The sequence below is a fragment of the Molossus molossus genome, unplaced genomic scaffold (genome assembly GCF_014108415.1).
Source record: "Molossus molossus isolate mMolMol1 unplaced genomic scaffold, mMolMol1.p scaffold_m16_p_17, whole genome shotgun sequence".
Classification (NCBI taxonomy): Eukaryota; Metazoa; Chordata; class Mammalia; order Chiroptera; family Molossidae; genus Molossus; species Molossus molossus.
This window is the reverse complement of record NW_023425352.1, coordinates 69320195-69343627: the sequence shown is the minus strand read 5'-3', so window position 1 is coordinate 69343627 and position 23433 is coordinate 69320195. Positions and strand designations below refer to the sequence as shown.

The 23433-nt window shown below is 53.8% G+C and overlaps 1 protein-coding gene across 1 annotated transcript in view; it reads right to left on the bottom strand.

Annotated features, from left to right (window-relative positions):
- The window catches only part of ARHGAP22 (Rho GTPase activating protein 22), a 156573-nt gene extending 133965 nt beyond the window's left edge, over window positions 1–22608 (bottom strand). Inside the window, exon 1 of the mRNA XM_036265319.1 lies at window positions 22308–22608. Coding sequence (XP_036121212.1) covers window positions 22308–22341 — 34 coding nt within the window. The 5' untranslated portion in view covers window positions 22342–22608. The remainder of the gene's footprint in view (window positions 1–22307) is intronic.
- Between the last annotated feature and the right edge of the window lie 825 nt (window positions 22609–23433).

Genomic DNA, 23433 nt, shown 5'->3' with positions numbered 1-23433 from the left:
TTTTATCTCTTGCCAGGGCACATGCAGGAGGCAACCAATTTATGTTTCTCTGTCTCTTTCTCCTCTCTCTCTCTAAAAAAAATCAATAAAAGCATGTCCTTGGGTAAGGATTAAAAGAAGAAGAAGCCACATCCAGACTGGTAGGAGGGGCAAAGACATGGAACAGGCAGGTGACTAAGAACTGGGAGGGATAGCTCATCTGCAGAGTTCACCCCTGAGGAGCAAGGGGTCCCAGCCTCACACCAGGCCCCCCAGTCCAGGGCTCAGTGCCAGGAAGAGGATCCCCCATAACATCTGGCTGTACAACCAGGGATGATTACATCTAGGTGAGACTGAGCTGTTGGAGACCTGGCACTACAGGTCTTAAAGGGACCATGCACAGATTCACTCACACACAAACTCACTTTCTCTGAGCTCCAATGTGCGGGCAGCAACTCACAAAGCACCAGGCCAGGCCATACAGGAAGGCACTAAATTGACTGGCTTCAGGTGGGGGGCTGGAGGGCAGAGGTTGAGGTAACTGTCCCCAGAACAGAAGTGCCGGCAGGTGCCATTGTTCCTGTGTTGCGCTCTCCCCTCTGCACTCAGCCAGCAGGCAATGGTGGAAAACAAATCTGAACTCTCGTTAACCTGGTTAACACCATTTGCCCTGCCCTGGTGAGTCCCTGAGACCTGGCCCCATCCAAATCACCTGCTCTGCTCAAGCCTCTTCCAGCGGTTTTTCCTCACAAACAGCTTGCCTTGGCTTGTGCTGTGGACTTTTCTAAAATCTCTCAAAGGTCCACAAAACCCAAACAAACAGTGGTTGGACTTGGCATGCTCTGTAACTCTTGCTAAATTACTCCAAGCCCAGCACAAGGGGCAAGTGCTCTCAACTTGCATTGTAACTCCCATTAGCTTAGCTCCATGTCTGGCATAAGCAGCATCCAGGCTTGGCTTGGAACATTGCCTCAATTAAATGACCACAAACCCGGTGCACATGGCAGCTGGGCCTCAGCTCTCATTGTGATGCCCACCAAAGGGACCAGCCCAACACCAGAGGCAGCCATACTTGGTTCGCAGAATAGCCTCTTCTAAGTGTCTCCAAGACCAGAACAAGTGACAACCATCTGTCGATTATTTGTAGTTCCTCCAGATGTCCCAAAGATGGGCACAAGTGGGGGATAACCTTGACCTGCACTGGGGCCCCTTGCAAGAGGCTCCAGAACCAGCACATCTGGTGACCAGCTTCACTCCACACTGGAGCACCACCCAACCAGCTCCACAAATGACACACTCAAAGGGCAGACTCATGCACTAGAACCCCACTAAAGCAACTCCTGCTTGATGGGGTCAGCCCCCGCACCACAGCTCTTCTACAGTCATGGCCAGTCCTCACAGTCAGTTAGCCTGAGGGTCACTCCCACCCAGTGACACGCCAACAGCAATCAAGACTCAACTCTAGCAGGAGGGCACACACAGTCCACACAAGGGACACTCCTGGAGCACCCAGCTCTGCTGACCAGAAAGACTGTACCACCGGACCCCACAGGACACCTTCTACATATGGCCACTCTGTCAAGACCAGAAATGTAGTAGATCTACCTAATACACAGAAACAACAAAGAGAGTCAGCCAAAATGAGAGGACAAAGAAACATGTTCTAAATGTCCTGAAATAAAAAAAATGTCCTGGACAAAACTCCAGTAAAAGAACTAAACAGAATGAAGACAAGCAATCTACCAGATGCAGAGTTCAAAACGTTGGTTATAAGAATGCTTAATGAACTTAGGGGAAGAGTAGATGAATTCAGTGAGAACTTCAACAAAGAGATAAGAATCATTAAAAAGGAGATAGAAAACATAAAAAAGAGCCAGTCAGAAATAAAGAATACAATAACTAAAATGAATAATACATTAGAGGAAATCAGCATCAAATAAGATGAAACAGAGGATCAAATCAGCAATCTGGAAGACAAGGTAGCAGAAAACACCCAATTTGAACAGAAAAAAAATAAGAAATGAGGATGGTTTAAGGGGCCATTGGGAAAACACCAACATTCACATCATAAGGGTATCAGAAAGAAAAGAGAGAGAGCAAAGGATTGAACACCTATTTGAGAAAATAATGACCAAAAACTTACCTAACCCAGGGAAGAAAATAGACATACAAGTATAGGAAGTGCCAACAAAATGAACCCAAAGAGGATCACGCCAAGATACATCATAATTAAAATGCCACAGTTTAAAGACAAAAAGAGAATCTTTTTTTTTTTTTTTTAATTCTCACCTGAGGATTAAAAAGAAATTTTTTAAATTGATTTTAGAGAGAGAGGAAAGGGGGGAGAGAGAGTGAGAGAGAAACATTGATGTGAGAGAGAAACACTGATTGGTTGCCTTTTGTATGTGCCCCAAACAGAGAGTGAACCTGCAACTGGGGTATGTGCTCTGACCAGGAATCGAACCCATGACCCTTCAGTGAATGGGACAATGCTACAACCAACTGAGCCACACTGGCCAGGGACAAAGAAAGAATCTGAAAAGAAGCAAGAACAAAGCAGTTAGTTATCTACAAGTGAATTCCTATAAGACTGTCAGCTGATTTCTCAACAGAATCTTTATAGGCCAGAAAGAAATGGCACAAAATATTCAAAGTGATGACAGGCAAAGGCCTACAACCAAGATTGCTCTACCCAGAAAGACTGTCATTTAGAGTCGAAGGAGAAATAAAGAGTTTCCCAGACAAGACAATGCTAATTTAGTTCTGAAGGAGTTCATCACCCTCACACCAGCATTATAGGAGATGGTAAAGGGACTTCTTTCTTGTTATGTTTTCTTTGTTTTTGAGAGTATTACAGATCTTCCCCCTAGTGTTGAGAGTATTACAGATGTCCCCCATTTAATTCTCCCATTGCTCTCCTCTACCTGGTTCCCACCCCACCCTAAAGGGACTTCTTTGAAAGAAAAGATCAGAAATATGAATAAGAAAATATAGGAAAAGAAATTCTCACTGACAAAGGCAAACCCTTAGTAAAAGCAGTGGATCAACCAACTATAAAGAAGTACAAAGATTAAAAGACAAAGTAGAAAGATCATTTATAATTTCAACAATAAATTAAGGGATGCACACAAACACACACACACAGAAGAAGTAAAAAGTAATGAAAAAAACATAAAAGTGGAGGAGGTGAGTAATAATTCTAATAATTTTAGAATATGTTCAAACTTAAGTGACCATCCACTTAAAACACATTGCTATAAATATAACTTGATATATATAAAGTGCATGGTAAGCCCAAAACAAAAATCTATAAGAGAAAGGAATCCAACACCACATAATAGAAAGTTGTCAACATACAAGAGAGTAAGAGAATAATAAAGGAATAGAGAACTACAAAACCAATCAGAAAACTTTTAATAAAATGGCAATAACTACATACCTATCAATAATTAGTTTAAATAAACTAAAGGCTCTAATCAAAAGACATAGGGTAGATGAATGGATTTAAAATAAGACCCATAGATATGCTGCCTACATGACACCCATTTTAGATGGAAAGACATACACAAATTTAAGGTAAAAGGACAGAAAAAGATATTTCATGCAATTGAATACAGAAAAGAATGCCACGGTAGCAGTACTTATATCAGACAAAATAGACTTTAAAACAAAGGCTTTAAGAAGAGACAATAAAGGACGTTTCATAATAAGAAAGGGATCAATCCAACAAGAGGATAAACTCTAGTAAACTCACCCAACATAGGAGCACCTAAATATATAAAACAAGTCTTAATGGACATAAAAGAAGAAAGCAATAGTAATAAAGTCATAGTAGGGGATTTTAACAACCCAAGAAATCAATAGATAGATCATCCAGACAAAAAATCATCAAGTAAGCAGTGACCTTAAATGACAATTAGACTAGACGGTCTTTTAATTGATATTTTTAGGACTTTTCACCCAAAGGCAGTAGCATATACATTTTTTTTAAGTGCACATGGAACATGTGCCAGGGTAGACCACATGTTAGGCCACAAAACAAGTTGCAATAAATTCAAGAAGATTGAAATTGTATCAAAAATCTTCTCTCATCAAAATAATATGAAACTAAACATCATTTACAAGAAGAAAATTTAAAAACACACAAACACATGGAGGCTAAATAACGTGCTCCTAATAATGAATGGGTTAATGATAAGATCAAGGAAGGAATAAAAAGCCAAGTGAAAAATTAAAACACAATGACCCATAATCTACGAGACACAGCCAAAGCAGTTCTAAGAGGAAAATTTATACCAATACAGGCCTATTTTAAGAGTCAAGAAAATCTCAAACAATCTAAACTTATACCTAAAAGAAATAAAAAATTATCAACAAGCAAAGCCCAAAGTAAGTAGGTGGAAGAAAATAATAAAGATCAGAAGGAAATAAACAAAATAAAGTCTGAAAAAAAAAACAAAACCCAGTATAAAAATCAACTAAATTGCCCTGGCCGGTTTGGCTCAGCGGTTAGAGCGTCGTCCTGCGGTCCTGAGAGACCGGGGTTCGGTTCCCGCTGAGGGCGTGTACCTCGGTTGCAGTTTGTCCCCGGCCCTGGTCGGTTGTGCGGGTGGTAGCCACTCGATGTGTCCCTTTCACATCGATGTTTCTCTCTCTCTCTCTGTTCCTCTCTCTCCCTGCCACTCTACCTGAACAAAAAATGGAAAAATGTCCTCGGGTGAGGATAAAAAAAAAAAAATCAACAAAATTAAGAGTGGGTTCTGTGAAAAGATAAACAAAGTTGATAAAACTTTAGCCAGACTCACTGAGGAAAAAAAGAAAAGATGGCCCAAATAAATAAAATCAGAAATGAAAGAGAAGAGGTGACAACTGACACCACAGAAATACAAGGATTATTACAAAAAGATGGGATGAGGATGGGATCTGACAAAGGATCGAGGGGGAGAGAAGACAGGTGTGTCCCTTTGGTTACTGAGTTTTCTTCTCTGGGTCTCAGGGTCCTCATCTCTAAAATTCCTTTAATGGGCCAAGACTCTCCTGTAAAACCAAGTCACCAGGGTGGCCTAGGCTTTAGACTTTTAATTGGTCAAGATGAACACGAGCTTTGCAGAAGGCTGGGCCCTGTGGTTCATGAAGACTATGGAGTGGGTGGGTTGGCTCAGGCCTCCACTGTCTGTTGTCCAGTTCTCCTCTGCCTCTTTCCCAGGGATCTGCAAGGTATATAGAACCCTCCATCCTCCCACAGACCCTCTCGGGCTGCGTGGAATGTTCTAGCACCACGTCCCTGGTTCCGTCTCCTGTCTTCTGTTACGACAGGGCCTAAAGCAGTCCCATTCGACAGGCTCCTGGCGCTGGTAGGACCAGGGATGCACCTGCCACTTCTTCCAAATGCCTGGCAGAAGCTGCGCAGGACTGGCACAACAAAGGCCGGGTGCTTGGTAGCGTACCCCGACAGCGAGGAGTGCCCGGGGTCCTCGGCCCTGCTCCGCGTGAGTCTGCGGAGGGGCTCTCTGTCCAAGTGTGTCTGTTCCGGAAGTCAGAAACTCGGAGCACGGGACTCTGGACGCTTGGGTGGCAGAGAGCAGGTGCCCAGCACCCTCATGCAATAAATACGTAGCCAAGGGTGTGACCGGCCCTCAGTTCCCCCAACATGGCAAGACAGAGAAGGGGTGACACTTTTTGCCCTGATCCCCAAGCCCTGGGCACCAGCCTCCTGAGGGCTGTAGGTATGGAGGGAGCAGGCAAGGGGGGCCCTTGGGCAAGCAGGCTGGGCCAGCCCTCAGGCAGGGAGCCACGGGCAGTGTCTGTTTCAGCAGATGAGACATGCTGGCCCCGGGCCCCGCCCCGGGGAGGAGGGGCCCAGCTGGCCCCTGCCCTCACCTCACCCGGAAGCACTCCCTGCAGACCCGCTGCCAAACCAGCCCAGGCCTCTCCACAGCCGGTCAAGTACACAGGTATTACTTATAAGCCCACTGAGCATCTTGAAAGAAAAATAATCATTGTTATGACTTATTAATAACCACTGTTCCTGTCCTCAGCATTTCCTGAAGCAACTTATTCAGTTCCAGAAATAGTTAAGCCAAGGTTTCAAGTCAAACAGCTCCGATGTTCTAAGGCTCCAGAGCTGCGAGTGTCCCCAGAGGCCCGGGAGCAGGCCGGGTGCCAGCTCACCACCCAGGCCGATCCCTGTTCCTGCACTCACTGGGCTTCCGGACCTAAGACTCCAGCAGGTGCTGCGGAGACCTGAGCTGTTCTTGCCAACATGTTCGGCCAACATGAGTAGTTTCATTCATTCCTCAGAATAACCATGCCAGGTCACAGACAGGACTGTTATGTGATGGAGGCAGGACTCCAGCCCGTCAGTCCTGATCACTAGGGAGGCTACGTTCTTCCCAAGAACCGAGTCCGAGGGGCCTCAAAGTGCTTCAGGTCAGTGGTGCCAGGGAGAGAGGAGAAAGGGCAGCGTAAACACAACTCTCCTGTGTGGGCAAGACGACAGCGTGGCTTCTGTCTGCCCAAGGGCTGCCCTGGATGAAAACACAAGTCAGCTCCAACCCAAGAGGCCAGAGCCCAGGGCGGAGGAGATGGAGCAGTACCCAGGGTTCATTCATTATGAGAGAATGAGGGCTGTGCAGCATCAGGCCGTTGCCACGGCAACGGGAGGTGCAGGGCCAGCAGAGGACGTGCCACTCATGCCACTTTCCTACCCGGAAGTGGGGATCTCCCGTTTCTGAGCTAAGGAGTGAAAGTGAACAGGCAATGGAGGAGTGCAGATGGCCCACAGGCTGTCGAGATGCTGAGCTCCAACGGTGACGGTGGAAATGCAGCTGGAGCCCAGTATGATACAGCACGTTGCTACGAGCATAGTAATATCACGTGTTCGGGAGGCTGTGGTCACAAGCCACCATGTGGAGGACAGCGGAGCTGTACTTAATACAGTTACAAACGTGCTCCTCCAGAATCCAGCAATTTCGCTTCCTGCCTCTTTCCTTGGTGGTCAGGCACAAGGGTGCCCTGGGAGCACATGTATGATCCCCAAGAACTGGAAAAACCCAAATACCCAGTAACAGGAAAGTAGCTAAATAAACTGTGCTATATTCACAGTAGGATGCTTTGCAGAAGTGAAAAAGAACGAGATGAACGTATATACTAACGGGGTTCACTCCCCTTTCTAACAAACACCCCAAAAGAAGTGTCTTCACTCTCTTTCTCCGGTTCCTCTCCTATTCCATTTCTTTGGTAGTAAAATATACCTAACGTGACATTTACCATGACAACCACTTTTAAGAGGAGAATTCAGTGGCATCCGGTACGTTCAAGTTGCTACGTACCCATCACCACCATCCTCCTCCAGAACTTTTCACCGTCTCTGACTGCTCCCTGCTCTCTGTTGACCCCACCCAGGGGCTTCCCCACTTGTCCCACCCAAACTGCTCTCATCAAGGTCACCAGGAGTCCTCATGCTGTCCACAAGGGGGCGTCAGCTCTCCCATTCCACGACCCCTTGCAGCACCTGCCCCTCCCTCCTCCAGCATCATTTCTGCCCTGGGTTCCCGGCCCTCTCCCCTCCTGCATGGCCGCCACTCTCAGGACACTTCCTCGTGTCCTGGTGTTTAGTGTCCACGGATAGTCCTTGGACCCCATTTCCAGCCACATTCCCTGTGTCAGTGATCTCCCCTGTCTCATGGATGTAAACACCATTGATGGGCAGAGGCTCAGCCTGAACCTGAGCCCCACACGTGCATTATACTGTCCACCTGGACACCTGCAAGGCCACGTGTGCAACACTGAACTCCTGGTCTTTCCCCACCCAAAACCTGCTCTGTTGTCAGCGAAAAATGGCCCCCAGGCTGCCCATTCCCAGTGCATCACTCCTCCCCGAGTTACTGCTATAGCCTCTTCTCCAGTCTCCACTCTGACATCTTTCTACAGTCTCTTCCCAGGTGGCCAGTGAGGTCCTGTTGCTCCCCGTGACAACCCTGCAGGACCCCCTTCCAGCTCTGTGGATAAGTGGGGGCCACCATGACGGCCTGCAAGATCCTCAGAACCAGGCCGTGCTCCCCAGTCCTGGCCACACCGGTCTCTGCACGGCTTCCCCTCAGCCCTTTCATTACTCAGGTGACATCTCTTCACAGAAGGACCTTGGCGCACTGGTCCCGGCGGCGATGCTCGTGAGCCCGACACTGCTGTGCCACAGAGCGGTCTGTGCAGGGAGGGCAGTGCTGCTTATGGACAACCCCAACCCTTTAACGTGGAGGGGAGCCGGCCCCTCAGGAAACCTACCAGCAAGGAAAACCTCGCGTTTGATCAGTGATTATGAATAATGATCCGCCACAAGCAGCACGAAGCTGAGGACCGCAGCCCTCTGCCTGCGCGGGGACGGCGATGCTCTGTGGAAGGGTGGCCGGGCCCAGTGTGGGTGCCTCTCCGCCGGGTGCCTGGGAGAACTGGAAGTGTCCCGAGTTTACATCCCTCTGCTACCCCCTCAGTCCTTGGCCGAAGCTCCTAGGAGCGGGAGCCCGAATGCCCTGCAGCCGGTTTCTAGGTGGAAACCACTCGGGGTGAAGAGGTAGAAGTCACTCTTTGAAGTCCCCTGGAGCAGGCCGGACCTCCCTTTGTGGGCTTTGGACCTCAGCCTGGCTCTCATCCTTGTCCTGCTCCCAGCCCCCACTGGCATCCCCTGGGGCCCCGTCTTAGGAGATTCCCGCACAGTCCTGCGCCCAGGCACCCGCCAGGCCGTGCAGAGCCCAGGGCAGCGCCGGGAGCTGGGCCGGTGCCGCAGCCCGCCGGTAAGTGCAGTCCCGGAGCACAGAGGGCTGTGCACGGGCTGAAACGATTGATTTATAAAAGTCAATGGGATTTTAAAGCTGAGCTGGGAAATGGCAGGATGGCTCTCAGAGCTGAATTGATTTAAAGGGTAAGTATTGAGGCTGAAAGATTGATTGGGAAGGGAGAGGTGAGGTAATGGAAGGGCGCTCTGGAGGGGGCTGGGCAAAATGGTTTCATCAAGTTAATGCAATTTGCAGGCAAGGGCGAGGGGCCCAGCCAGGGTCCCATGCTGTCCTGGGAGTACTGCACGAACCTCGCTGATTTATTACACGATGTTCCTGAGTACCCCCACCTTTTATATATATATATATATATATATATATATATTATCCAGTTACTTAGCTTCTTTATGGGCTCCGTTTGATCATCTGTTCTTTGCTGGGTCCCATTTATGGGGTGACTAGACAGGCCCTCCTCATGGGTCTCACTTCGGGGCCTGAAAGACGAAAGGTAACAAGGGCACAGCCTGCTCCCCCATAAGTAAAAAGCACTGATTCTAAAATAGTGCTAAGGCAGTCTAGGAAGTCTGGATTTTTTTCATAATGACGATTTTAATGATTTTAAAACCTCGGTATAAAATGTCACATCCTTAAGAGTTATTTGTATCGGCTCTTCCTGGGTCTGCCTCCTGGCTCAGCGGGCGCTGGTCTTCTGCAAGGTAGCGCCATCGCCAAACTGCGGGCGCTCCGCCAGGTTGGATGGGGTCTGGCGTTCATCCACCCGGTCATGGAGTTTGGGGCCTCCTGAGCATCCACCCTGAGCTAACCACTGGGGTATAGAGGGAAGGCACACGCCCGCTCTAGCAGAGGTGAAGGGGGGCAAAGACACCCGAATACGAGAGCCGGTCATCACGGCAAGTGTAAGGGGAAGGGGAGTGTGGAAACAGCGGAAGGGAGTCAGGCGGGAGGCTGGGAGGCTGGAGGCTGGGAGGCGGGTGGATAGGCCGCCTCCAGTGAACGGACGAGCGAGCCTTTACAGGGACCCGCAGGCAACTGAGAAACAGCACACACGGGAGGAGCCCTCTCCTGCCCTCTTTCTGCCTAAAAGCAGAGCTTCAGTTTCCCTCAGCAAAGGCGCTTCTGCGTCCTGTACCGGGGAGGGGACGGTGAGAGCTACAGTCCAAGTCAGGCTGAGTCTGCATCACAGACATGACCCAGCCGCCGTTACCTGCCAGACGTCCCTGGTCACCTTCCCAGGTTCCTGCCCCTGGCTTTAACTGCCTCCTTGAGGTTTTGCCTCTTTTCTGGGAAGCCTCCCTCAAACACTACCAATACAATTCATGTTTTTCCTTCCATTCATCTGTCTTTTATGTTTAATTTGCAGGCCCCCGGCTCAGAACTTAAAAGTGTTTCCTCCCCTACACTGTGGAAGGTTAAGGGGAAGAGGTATGCCTAGTGGGCGCTATAGGGACCATGCAGGGCGAGAGAGCCTGGGGTCACACCAGGAAATCTGGGTCCCAGGATGTTAACCCTGACTGCGAAAGGATCCAGGGTCCTGCCCCAGGACAGCCACAACCTAGCCCCTGCTCCCCAAGACTAGTGACAAACCTGTTCCTCTCACAAAGACAAGCTTGATGGGCTCGCTCAACTCTCCACAGGCTGGACCGCCATGGGGCACCTCCTGTCTAGTTACCCCGACATCCCGTGGGGGTCTCTGTTGCTGCATCTCCTGGGAAGAAGCGGCGCCCCTTTCAGGGTGGAGACAGCCTTAGCTGCTGCTGACATGGTATGAAGCTGGGAGCCTTCACATGACCAGGAGGCCTCTGGGAGCCTGCATGCAGCTGTCCGTGGCTTCTCCTCCCTCTCACCACACACCTGCCTCTCTCCCAAGCAGCGAGGTCCCCACGTGGCCATCCTGTGCTTGCTGCCCGAGCCCTGCCTCACTCGAACATCAGTGCGGCTGTGTCCCACGGTGTGGACTCCCCCAGGAGGTTCCCGAAGCAGAGGGTCACCTTCGCGCACTCTCTGCGCTGCTTGCACGGCCGTGGAAGGGGCCCCCTCACGCCTGCACCCCTGGGGTGCACTGCAGAGCCTCTCCAATGCTGAGCGAATGACTGAACACGAGGCAGGGATCAAGGGAAAGAAGACTGGAGAGGCCGAGCCCGCAGACCTTGTACCTCTGTGGGTGATGTTGGTTCAGAGGAAATCTGCCCCCTTGACTTGTCGTACCCCTGGCCTGTTTCCACACGATGCAAAGGTGAAAGGGCACGAGATCACGGATTCGGTTCCTGTGACCAGGAGTGGCCAGCAGGAGACTGGAAACACAGAACGAGCATTTTCCCACTTTTCCTGGCCTGGTCGTGGGTGCGGTGCGGCTGCGTAAGGTCCTGAAGGGGGCACGGGGCTTGGAGCCCCGTGTGAATGGGCAGCAGACGCCAGTCCCGCCGACTTCCAGGCTGAGGCCAGGATGACGTGACCGACGCTTTGAAAGACTTCGTACGTGGGCAGCACCCCTCACGGCTGCAAGTGGAGCCGGGGGTGCACCCTCCTCTGTCTGGACTCCTCTGGACCTTGTCCGGGAGCAGCTGGTCCCAGGTGTGCGCTCTGCACCTGCTAGGCCAGCAGCCACTCGCTGGGGGCCTCGGATGGGGGAGCAGGTGCAATTCGATACGGATGACAAATTCCGTTCCTGCCTGCCTAGAGCCATTAGCTTCGATCAATACACTCTGCACCTCTGGCCGAGGAATCACTGAGGCTGCTGATGTTCTGGCAGTAAACGCAGGGCCTGGCGCTCTCGTCGGGGCAGAGCAGGGTGCTCTTGTGGGCCTGGCGCTCTGTGCTCTCATCGGGGCAGGTCTCGCCGGGGAGCCCATGGCGGCCTCCGGCCCAGGTTTCACCCAGCTCAGGCCTGCTTTGCAAACAAGTCGATGACCCCACTTTCCCACAGCGAGGTCAGGCTTCGCCCAGCCCGGCGCTCCGGCCAGTGTGTGGCAGCTCCTGGTGTCCCGCGTGCTGGCTTGATGGACTTGGGGGGTTTCCACGGGAGAACTCCGTTTCCCCATCAGCTGGTACCGGGGAGAAGGGCAGGAGGAGGTGGGGTCTCGGGTTCTCAGTGCCTCTGTCCGGGGCACAAACTGCTGCCTTTGTCTCCTGGCACGTGGGCCTTGGGCAGCAGACAGCGGGCAGCCTGCGGGCACGAGGTGCCCAGAGGTAGGGAACCTGGCTGTCAGGGCGGAGAGCTCTTGGCATTGGTGCTCTGCGGACGAACCGTGTCCCTCGCGCCCTCTGCAAATGGCAGGTGGGGAACACCATCACTCCCACGACACCCGCTAGGTGGCGCTGTCTCCCTGACTCAGGGTCACTCCGTGCAGGCCCCCAACCATGCTGCAGCCAGCCTCCAGGTCTGACGCCCCACCCAGCCTTGGCACTGCCCTGCCTAATGCCCTACCGAGATGTGGGCTCAGTCTATCCCGTCCCTGCCGGCCGGGTCACCATGTCCCCCACGACCTTCCTGAACTGCGGCCACACCCAGGGGTCTGTGCAGGTGCCTCTGGGTCCGCACACACGAGGTTTCCCCCCAGGATGGCTTTCCTCTCCTGATGGCTGGAGGTGTCCTGGTGCATTTGGGTTTAACTCCCAGCATGCCACCCTGGCTGGGCACTCTTCCTGGCTGGCAAGGTCTTTCATCTCTCTGGGAATTAGTTCCCTCATCTGGAAAAGGGGCGACCATGGTCTCTTTCCCAAAATGGGTCTTTTGACAATTCTAGCAGGTTATACACACGTAGGCGTAACAGGACAGCAAAACGGAAGTCCCACCGTGGCAGCGACACGAGAGACACGGGCTCCACAGGGAGGGCCCGACCAGAGCACCTTCCGGGGGGCGGGAATCAGCGGTGTGGCCCCGGCACGGACGTGCGATCCGGCTCTGGCCTTGTGTTTTGTGAACGGAAGCGGCTCCGGGGCTTGTCGTTACCCAGGAGTGCCCGGAGCTGGCAGGGGCCTTGCCAGTCGGACGCGAGGAAGGCGGCCCCGGGCAGTGGAGGGCACGGGTGAAGTTGCTCCAGGAGCCGTGTTCTGACGCTCGTCTTCCTGAGTCACGGACACGCGCTGTGGCACCGCCGCCATGAGGCCTCTGGTCGGTGCGCAAGGGGCTGCGTCTGTGCCCGGCTCCGGGTGCCGAGGGCAGGAGGAGCTGTCTGAGGCTGGCGTTCGAGCTGCTAATTCTGGCGGAACCCTGGTGGGCTGCAGCCTAAGCTGGGCTTCCTCAGCATCAGCAGGGGACGGGTCAGGCCCGCCTGAGCCCAGCACACACCTTGGCACCAGCGGCCAGCACACGGCGCTCTCCTCCCAGCTGACCCTCGCTCCCTCGCCTTCCCCACTAGCCTGCGGCCTGGCCAGGCTGCCTTTCAGCTGACCGAATCTGAGCCACACCAGGACGGAGTGGATGGCAGAACCCCGCCTTCTGTTTCCGCCCCACACCTGGTGACAGCGTTGTGAATACCAGTCCTGGAGAGGGTGCTCATGATGAAGCAGACATCTCGCAGCACGGGGCCAAGCTGTGCGGGTGACACCACCTGGCCTCCTTGGCCTCCCCTGATCTCCCCTGGCCTCCCCTGGTCTCCCCTGTCTTCTCCTGGCCTCCCCTGGTCCCCCCTGATCTCCCCTGGCCTCCAGACAGAGCTATATTTGGAGGGATAGGCTTTCAGACTCAGAGCACTGTGCTGAAGCTGCTCCCAGTCCCATTAGCGGTGCGACTGGGGCATTTTACGTTTCTGCCCCCACTTCCTCCCTGGTCTCTCCACGTGGGTGTAAGGACTGAACATGTGTGCAAGGACCAAGTGTGTGCACAAGGACCGAGCGCGTGTGCAATGACCGAGCATGTGTGGCAGGACCGAGCACATGTACAAGGACTGAGCACGTGTGCATGTACTTGGAGAGCCCAGCCACGTCGGCCCGTCGAGAGCACTCAGCAGCCTGTCCCCCTTTTTCTCCCTTCCCTAGAGACTGTTACCATGAGAGTCCTACCTTGCGATTGCTCCGATCACATGAAATCTGAGGACAGGCAAACACCACTCCTCGGTGACAAAAGTCAGGAAGGTGAGTCTGGTTGTGAGGAGGGACGGGGAGGGACCCGCGGGAACATCCTGGGGTGGAAGGACATGCTCTGTACGGTGATCTGGGTGGCGGTCAGTGAACTGCACACAGACAATGTGTGGACCTTACTCCATGTCAGTTATGCCTTAACCAGAGAGCTGACATGTGCATACGCACAGCCCACGGACACAGACCGCAGTGTGGGGAAGGCCTGGGGGGGTCGGGGCTGGGTGGGGGGTGGGGGACAGTGGAGGACCTCTGTAATACTGCCAACAACAAAACATAACTTTAAAAATTTTTTTAAAGAAAATAGAACACAGAACTCGGACTGTGGAGTCAGACAGGCGTAGGTCCAAATCCCAGCTCCGGTACCTGTCACAGCTCGTGCGGCCCCAGGGGAGCACGTTCACCTGTGCAGTGGAGGTAAGAGCGTCTGTTGGTCTAAGGGACCATGGGAACAGGTACTTCCTCCACAGTGACTGCTGGTTAGCAATGCCGTCAGCACACTGACCCATCTCGCTTCACCCATCTCGCGTGGGACATGGCCACGTGAACAGTGGCCAAGGGGACCGAGGCGGTGGCTGGCCCAGGGCAAACTCCCCCCCCTCCAGGACGCCCCCGGAGCCACCTGTGTGTGCCAGCCCCCCGAAGGAAGAGTGGGGTTCTACACGGCGGGGCTATGCTCACATTGCGGATCATCTCACGGACGAAATGGGCAGTTTGTCATCCACCATCCCCTCCCCCAGCAAAAAATAAGAAACATTAGAAGTGAACAATGGAATCTTAGAATCAGCAGGATTCAAAACACCAGGCCCGGAGGGAGCTGGAGATCGTGATGCTGAGTAAATGAGCCAGTCGGGAGAGACGATGATCTCAGTCCTACATGGATCTAACGAACATACTGAACCACCAGGCAAAACAGACTCACGGCCAGAGGGGCGCACAGCTCTGGGGGGGCGGCGGAGCAAAAGAGAAATAGAACTCACGGACCTGGACCCGGAGTGGAGAGGGCGGGGTGGGGAGCGGAGGGTGGAGGTGGAAGGGGACAGAGGGGATAAACGGTGGTGGAGAAATAAACTAAAATAAAAATAAAGATGGAAGAACAGAATCCGGCTGCTCGGCACTGTTGTCCAGACACCAAAGCAGGAATCCAGGTCCTCCCGTCGGGTCCGGGACGGGTCAGGGACGTCGTGCTCATCTGAGGACATCTGCACTTTCCTTCCGGCTCTGAGCAAACTTCCGGAAGGAAAGAAGGGCGAGCTGGGCTGGCGGCCGGAGGCCTGGCCAGTGCTGGGAGGTCCAGGCTGGGGACAGCCCTCGGGAAGGTATCAGCTCTGAGCAGCGGTGCCAGGGCCCGGCCTGCAATAAGGGGCCACTGGGCGAGTCCCCTGGCCTTCCTTGGCCACCAGAGGCTCCTGTCTGTCGGACCCGAGTCCTGGCTGAGCTCTGGCCCTGAGCCTGGTCCCACCCGCTGTGAACTGCCTTCTCGCTGCCTTACTAACCCCTCCCCCACCCGGGCCCTCCTGGATTTCAGGCAGAGGCAGATGCTATATCACCTAAGGAAGTTACGGTCCCTCTGCTGTCCTCTCCCAGAACTTGAGGGGCCCTCAGAGCACCCGACAGCCTGGGCGGGGCAGTGTAGGCATACCCGGGGTCACACCATCCGAACCAAGCAGCCAGAGAACCTCTGAGAGCCCAGTGGGCGCCCTGAAGGCAGAACCCTCCCTCTGAACAACCTCGTGGGAACTGGCACGAGGTCACGTGACCTGTAGGCTAGGCCCCCCCCCGCCCCCACATCTCAGTAGTCCTTCAAGCCTTGGGCTGAGACGGGGCGGGCGCCTGCCCTCTACCCCCTTACTTCCCGCCCAGCGGCAGCCGCGGCCCACCCCCCCACCGCCCCACCCCCCCACCCCCCGGCCAGTGGGCTCCTGCGCTGTGTGCCTCCGCATTCTAAATAGTACTGTTCACTGCTATTTCTCTTATTCCTTCCCGATCCCCCCATCTGGCTAACTAACACACCCATCATCTCCATCATCTCTACATATTTATCTTTATCTTTGTGAGAATTTTAAGTTCTACTGACTCAGCAAATTTCAATCAAACATACAGTGTCCCCAGTGACGTCACCACATTTTACATCACGAGATCCTCAGACCTCCTTCACTGACAGCTGACAATGGGGACCCGTTCCCCGCCCTCTTCCTAGTCCCCACCCTCTGCCCGGCAACCACTTTCCTACTGTCTGTCTCTGTGGGCTTGACTGGTTTTTAGATTCCACATGTAAGTGACACCAGGCAGGACCTGTCCTCTGTCTGGCTCATTTCACTCGGCATCGTGCCCGCCGAGCTCCTCCGTGTTGTCGCAAATGGCAGGATTTCCTTCTTCCTCTTGGTTGAATAGTATTCCACTGTGCACACCAAAAGATACATTACGTAATATATATACAGCTGATCCTGGGACGAAGGTTTGAACCGCACGGTCCACTGTGGGCAGCTTTTTTCAATACATATGTACAGTACTGTAAAGGTATTCTCTTCCTTATTCTTAGTATTTTCTTCGTCTAGCTTATTTTATTGTAAAAATACAGCATATAACACATATAAAATACGAAATATGTGTTAATCAACTGTTTATGCTATTGGCAAGGTTTCTGCTCAACAGTAGGAGGTTAGTAGTTATGTTTTTGGGGAGTCAGAAGTTATGCATGGATTTTAGACTGCACGGGGGTTGGTGCCCCAAGCCCCACCCCCCATTATTCACGGGTCAACTATATATGTATATAATAAATTATGTATTATGTCATGTTCTATTCTATATAATGCGCAGAGTATATATATCAGATAATATGCACCATATCTTCTTTATCCATTCATCCGTTGATGGCACTTAGGTTGTTTCCAGAGGTTAGCGATTGTGAACAATGCTGTAGTGAACATGGGGTACGGAAGTCCCTCTGAGATCCCGCTTTCATTTTCTTTGGAGGTAGAGCCAGAAGTGGGGTTGCTGGGTCATGTCATAGCTCCATTTCTAATATTCTGGGGAAGCTCATACCGTTTTCCGCAGTGGCTGCACCAGCTTACATCCCGCCAGCGGCGCCAGGGCCCGTTCTCCACATCCTCGCCTACGTTTGTTCTCTTCCCTTTTTGATAATGTCCACTCTGACAGGTGTGCGGTGATACCGCACGTGGTTTTGGTTTGCATTTCTCTGATGACTGGTGTTGTTGAGCATCTTTTTATGTACCTGTTGGCCATTTGTATTTCTTCTTTGAAAAAAATGTCCACTAAGTTCTGTCCATTTCTAAATTGGATTTTTGAGCAGGTTACTGAATTGCGGGAGTGTTTTATACAGTTGGACATTATTAACTCCTTATCAGATACATGATTCGCAAACATGCACTCCCATTCATGGGCTGTCTTCCCATTTTGCTGGTGGCTCCCTTTGCTGTGCAGGATTTTAGGCAGAAATCCAAAAAATCATCACCAAGACTGAGGTCCAGGAGCTCACCCCTGTGTTTCCTTCCAGGAGTTTTATAGTTTCAGGTCTCACATTCAAGTCCTTAATCCACTGTGGGTTGATTTTGTGTGTGGGGCGGGGCGAGGCGAGCATCCGGCTCACCCTTGCGCGTGGCTGCCCGGTTCTCCCAGCACCATGTGGCCGCCCCGTTGTGTATTCGTGGCTCCTTTGCCATTAAGCATGGGCTCCCTTCTGGGCTCTCGGTTCTGTCCCACTGACCAATGTGTCTGTTTCTATGCCACATCACTTCTTGATTTTCTCTTAAGAAGTATCTGTTAACTTTTCACTATGGACGGCGAGGATTTTAGTTCTTCCCCCCTCCCCCGTCTCCCCCACACAAGTGCACCCACTCCGCCCTCCCAGTATGGTTATATTGAAACTTTGGTTTGACGAACAAGCAGCATTTGCATTGTGGGCACTGTGTATGCCAGTCCGGCTGGGCTATGCAGTGGGCTATGACCCTTTTCCTTCCCCGCGTCACTGTGCGTTCCCTGGAGCCCATGGTCGCCTTGTTTTGTCATTTGCTTAGTTGTCTACTAGGCATTAAGAATTCAACCTCAAATATTTCAAGAGATGTCTACATCTAATGTCCATGTTCATGTGTGAGGGCATCTCCTCACACACACGACTGCGTCTTATTCCCCAGGAGACACGGAGGGCCGTGCGCGGCGGGACACGGAGGGCTGTGCGCAGCGGGACGTGGATTACTGTGCGCTGCGGGACGTGGAGGGCCGTGCGCAGCGGACACGGAGGGCTATGCGCGGCGGGACGTGGAGGGCCGTGCGCGGCGGGACACGGAGGGCCGAGCGCGGCGGGACGTGGAGGGCCGAGCGCGGCGGGACGTGGATTACTGTGCGCAGCGGGACGTGGAGGGCCGTGCGCGGCGGGACGTGGAGGGCCGTGCGCGGCGGGACGTGGATTACTGTGCGCGGCGGGGCGTGGAGGGCCGTGCGCAGCGGGCCGTGGAGGGCCGTGCGCAGCGGGACGTGGATTACTGTGCGCGCGGGACGTGGAGGGCCGTGCGCAGCGGGACGTGGATTACTGTGCGCGCAGGACGTGGAGGGCCGTGCGCGGCGGGACGTGGAGGGCTGTGCGCAGCGGGACGTGGAGGACCGTGCGCGGCGGGGCGTGGATTACTGTGCGCGGCGGGACGTGGAGGGCCGTGCACAGCGGGGCATGGAGGGCCGTGCGCAGCGGGACGTGGATTACTGTGCGCGGCGGGACGTGGAGGGCCGTGCGCAGCGGGACGTGGATTACTGTGCGCGGCGGGACGTGGATTACTGTGCGCGGCGGGACGCGGAAGGTTGTGTGCAGCGGGCTACGAACACTGCGCTGGAGGGAGAGAGGCCAGAGGCCGCAGAGGAGGAAAGGCAGGAATGTGAATCCCGCCACTAGGGCCGCCCCACGAGTCTCCCTCCACACCTGCTACAAGGGGGACGCGATGCCTCGTCCCAGGACAGCTCTGAGGACAAGGCAACCACCGGGGACACGTGGAGCAGGAGCAGGAGCAGTACCTGCTGGTTTACTTGCTTTGGGAAAAACAAGAGTCTCAAAGCCGCTGAGAGTGTCCTCACTCAGAACTCTCTCCTTTCCCAGGCCGGCCCCGGCTCTGCGCTCGTCCGGGGCGCGGCGTCGTGCTCCCGGGACGGGGACAGTGGGACCTGCCCTGCTGGCCGGGCCCCTGAGCTCCTGGGAAAGCAGAGCCTCCCTAAGAGTAAAGGCCAATGTTACTTTGAAATGTTCTAAACAAAGGCAGAGACTGAAAGAAAATACTGATAGATTGATGACAAAAAACCAAAAACTTTACGTACATCTGCAGAAAAGGAAAAAACCCTAAAAGACAAGCAACAAATTAGGAAAATATATGCAACATGTAAGTCAGTGAAGGAAGGGGCCAACTTTCCTAAGGCCCCAGACCAGTCAGGGCAGAGACAGTCCTTCCTCCTTCCCACCCTCCCTTTCCTTCCTTCCTTCCTTCCTTCCTTCCTTCCTTCCTTCCTCCCTCCCTCCCTCCCTTTCCTTCCTTCCTCCCTTCCTTCCTCCCTTCCTTCCTCCCTTCCTTCCTCCCTTCCTTCCTCCCTCCCTTCCTCCCCTTCCTTCCTTCCTTCCTTCCTTCCTTCCTTCCTTCCTTCCTCCATTTCCTTCCTCCATTTCCTTCCTTCCTTCCTTCCTTCCTTCCTTCCTTCCTTCCTTCCTTCCTCCCTTCCTTCCTCCCTCCCTTCCTCCCCTTCCTTCCTTCCTTCCTTCCTTCCTTCCTCCATTTCCTTCCTCCATTTCCTTCCTTCCTTCCTTCCTTCCTTCCTTCCTCCCTCCCTTCCTTCCTCCCTTCCTTCCTTCCTCCCTTCCTTCCTCCCTCCCTTCCTCCCCTTCCTTCCTTCCTTCCTTCCTTCCTTCCTCCATTTCCTTCCTCCATTTCCTTCCTTCCTTCCTTCCTTCCTCCCTTCCTTCCTTCCTCCCTTCCTTCCTCCCTCCCTTCCTCCCCTTCCTTCCTTCCTTCCTTCCTTCCTTCCTTCCTTCCTTCCTCCATTTCCTTCCTCCATTTCCTTCCTTCCTTCCTTCCTTCCTTCCTTCCTTCCTCCCTCCCTTCCTTCCTCCCTTCCTTCCTTCCTCCCTTCCTTCCTTCCTTCCTTCCTCACGCAACTCTGCCCAGGTGGCAGTGTAGTCTGTCTGGAAGACAGCAGTCTGGAGCGGTCTGGCTGAGGCAGTGTCTGGGTGTGGGGGGCTGAGGCTTGCGTAGTATGTCTTCCTGTGTTTATAACAGGGATCTTGCTCAGTTCCTAAAAGGCTCAATGGGGGATGGATCTTGATGAAAGTTCTTTTCTGCCCGAGCCCAAATTTTTCCAGGCACATATAGATTTCTCCCGAAATGTCCCTAGGGAGAGTTACTCCTTAACAAGCGGCAAGCCTGACCTATGATCTCCCGCCCCGTGCTGTGTCTGCTGCCCCTTCCAGCCCCCAGCTCCAGCCTCCTGCCCTGTGCACCCCTTTCCCCCGTGGCGCTGCACACGCTGTTCCCTACCTGGCGTGCGGCCCCTCCCTCCATCACCCTTGGCCTAGTGAGGTGCCCATCATTCTCCAGCTTACAGCGCAAGCACCCTCACCTCCTCCGGACACTTCGCTTGTAGTCTATGCTCTTAGAACACTTCTTATCATGGTTTATGATCCTACATTTTTGTGGCTAAGTGATTAGTACCCGACGAATAGCACCACACATTTCATCTTTTAACACATTTGTCAGATAATATCATCTAGGAGAGGGTCTCTCGACATCAGCACTGTTGCCATTTTGGGCCAGGTAGCTGTCTGTCCTGGGGCCTGTCCTCCGCATTGTGGAGTGTCTGGCAGCACCCCTGGCCTCCACCCACTGGACGCCAGTAGCACCCCTCAGCTGAAACAACCAACTAAGTCCCCAGACAATGCCATATACCCCCTGGGGGCAAAGTCACTGCTGGTTGAGGACCTCTGACCTAGAAGAATTGCTTGTAAAAAGTTTGGATTTGCAAAGGCAGGCTTCTGGAGAGCCCGGCCATCTCTCTAGACTAGCACCGTCCAGTAGGAATGCAATGCGAACCACCTGTGCATTCCAGTCGTTATATCAAAAAAAGTAAAAGAACAAACAGGTGAAAATAATTTTCATGATATATTTGATTGAACCCCATATATCCAAAATACTGTTATTTCAGCATGAATCAATAGAACATAATTATTAATGAGATACTTTGCATTATTTTTTTCTGCCAAGTCATCAAAATCTCCTGTGTATTTTTCTTAATTTGGACTAGCCAAGTGTCAAGAGTTGAGTAGCCACATGTAGCTAGTGGTGCGTGCGTTGGACGGGGGAGGGTAGACCTAAGCTCTCTCGCATTGGCTGTCACCAGACGGCACCCCCCTCCCTCAGCAGAGCCATGCACAGCCTTCCTGTGCCACTGGGGCGCACAGTTACTCCATCCTGAGCACCTGGGGCGGGTGCAGTAGCTTGAACTACATTCTGGAGGGCAGCTGCCCCCGGTCATCGGGGCCTGTGACATGCTGAGATGGGTGTGCTGCCTGTGCATTCACGGAGCTGGGGGTCCCTGCCACCCGCGCAGGGTGAGACGCACACTGTTTACAAGCTCCCTGGGCAGACGCCCCACCCACCTCCAACCACCCTCTCGCTCTTTCTTTGCTCGCTGAGGCTCAGCCCTCCACAAACACTGGCCACCTGGAAAGACACATGCTGTTTTCTTAAGAGACAGATGTCCCCGTCTACAATGACACTTGCCCTACTAGCCAAGAAGTTTCTGTGCAGGAGAACGCTGTCTCTAGCTTCGGGACATGTCCGAGTCTCCAGGCCACTCTGCAAGGACACTGGGGACAAGGCTCGGACTCCCACATCTCCTACTGTGTCTGTCCCTCCTCCCCTCCCCTCCCATAGGCGCCCTCATCTCCAGGGGGGTGCCTGCCCCAACCCCCACGTGAGGACTTGCTTCCTGTAGCCCAGCCTGGGCCACTCCTGCAAGCTCTTCGGGCAGTGCCCAGGCTGCTGAATGAAACCCTCAGAATGGGGACCCTCACTTGGACCAGCTGTCTCCAGGAGCCAGGGCACTGCCTCCCCAGTGAGGGCCACTTTTATTTTGGTTGCTGGGGCAAATCCTGAAAATCAAGGATTTGTTTCCCTTTTAGTAGAGGAACAAAGTTTCTCCAAAGTTGTCAGCTAGTCACTTTGAGCAACCCAGGGACTCAGCAAAACAGAATATGGGTGAAACCCGCACACCCACTGGGGCACTAAGACAGCTATTAACCCTGTGCAGTCTCAGGTCTGACCCCCCGCTGACCCCAGGGCCTGCTCCGGGTCACCGGGTGCCTCCTTCGGATGCCCAGCCGGTCCCCAGGGTGGCAGCCGGCTCAGGACCACACATTCACCGGGAGACGCATGCACGCTGTGCCCAGGGCCGCCCCGAAGTTGGACTTACCCCGCCGGGCTTGCCTGATCTTTGGGCTCAGCATGTTCCCGCAGCCGGCCGGCCAGAGTCGCTGGGCCAATCATGCTGTCATCACTTCCCTTTGCTCTTCCTGTCGCCCGGTGGCCCCTCATGCCCCGCAAGGCCCCCGTGGCCTCTGGCGTCAGCAGCGGGCTCCCTGGGCGGCATCTGCCGGCTCCGGACCGCCGGCTGCCTTGGACTGCACACGCCTCGATGCATTATTTATCCACCAGAATTAATTCCCACCCCAGCGACCACTAGGAGGCTCAGTAACCTCTGCTGATCAATCACTGGGCTGGGCGGGGCGGCCCGGCTGTCCCTCCGCCCGGCCAGGGCGCACGCAGCGCTGTGGGTCCCGAGCCGGGTCCAGCGGGCGCGGGGCTCACCCCCAGCGAGGGTGGCGGGCGGCCGGAGGAGGACCGGGCGGTTCCCGGGCTCGGATCCGCCCTCTGCGCTGGGAGGGCTCCTCGGGCTGCGCTGGAGACACCAAGAGGCCCCGGGGACATCTCCGCCTGGGGCGCAGGCTGGGCCCGCCCTGCCGCGGTGGGGGGTTGGAGGAGGCTCCCGGTGAGGGTTGACGGAGACCCCTGCAGGCCAAGGACTCGCAGTGTCCCGTGTTTCCTGCCAGAGGGGCCCAGGAGGCAGAGTGGAGCTCGGAGTTCCGTTTGCTGAGACAGGCGTGTCTTGGGAGGACCGCGCAGCCTGGCGGTGTTCAGAGCTCGGGGGACCGGCCCATCCAGGAGAGCCCATCAGGGATGTTAACTTTCCCTGCGGCCCTGCAGAGGTACCTGGAATAGGAATGAGTGGGACTCGCTGCGTTCATAGATCCGAACGTCTGTTCACTGAGCAGTGGATCTCTGCTGGTTGTGGTGTTTGCTTAACACTAGCATCGTTCTAGCTGTGTAGTGGGGCTTTGGGGGGTCAACCTCCCGGTCCTTAACAGTGCCCAAGAGATGCAATCACGGTAATCACTGCCATTTATGAGGTACCTACTATGCGTCAGCACTGACATTGGTGTTTTATATTCAATACCTTATTTGATTCTTCAATTCCCCGAGGCAGGTGCTATCACACGGCTTAGCAGATGAAGAAAGTAAGGCACAACAGTTCAGTAACT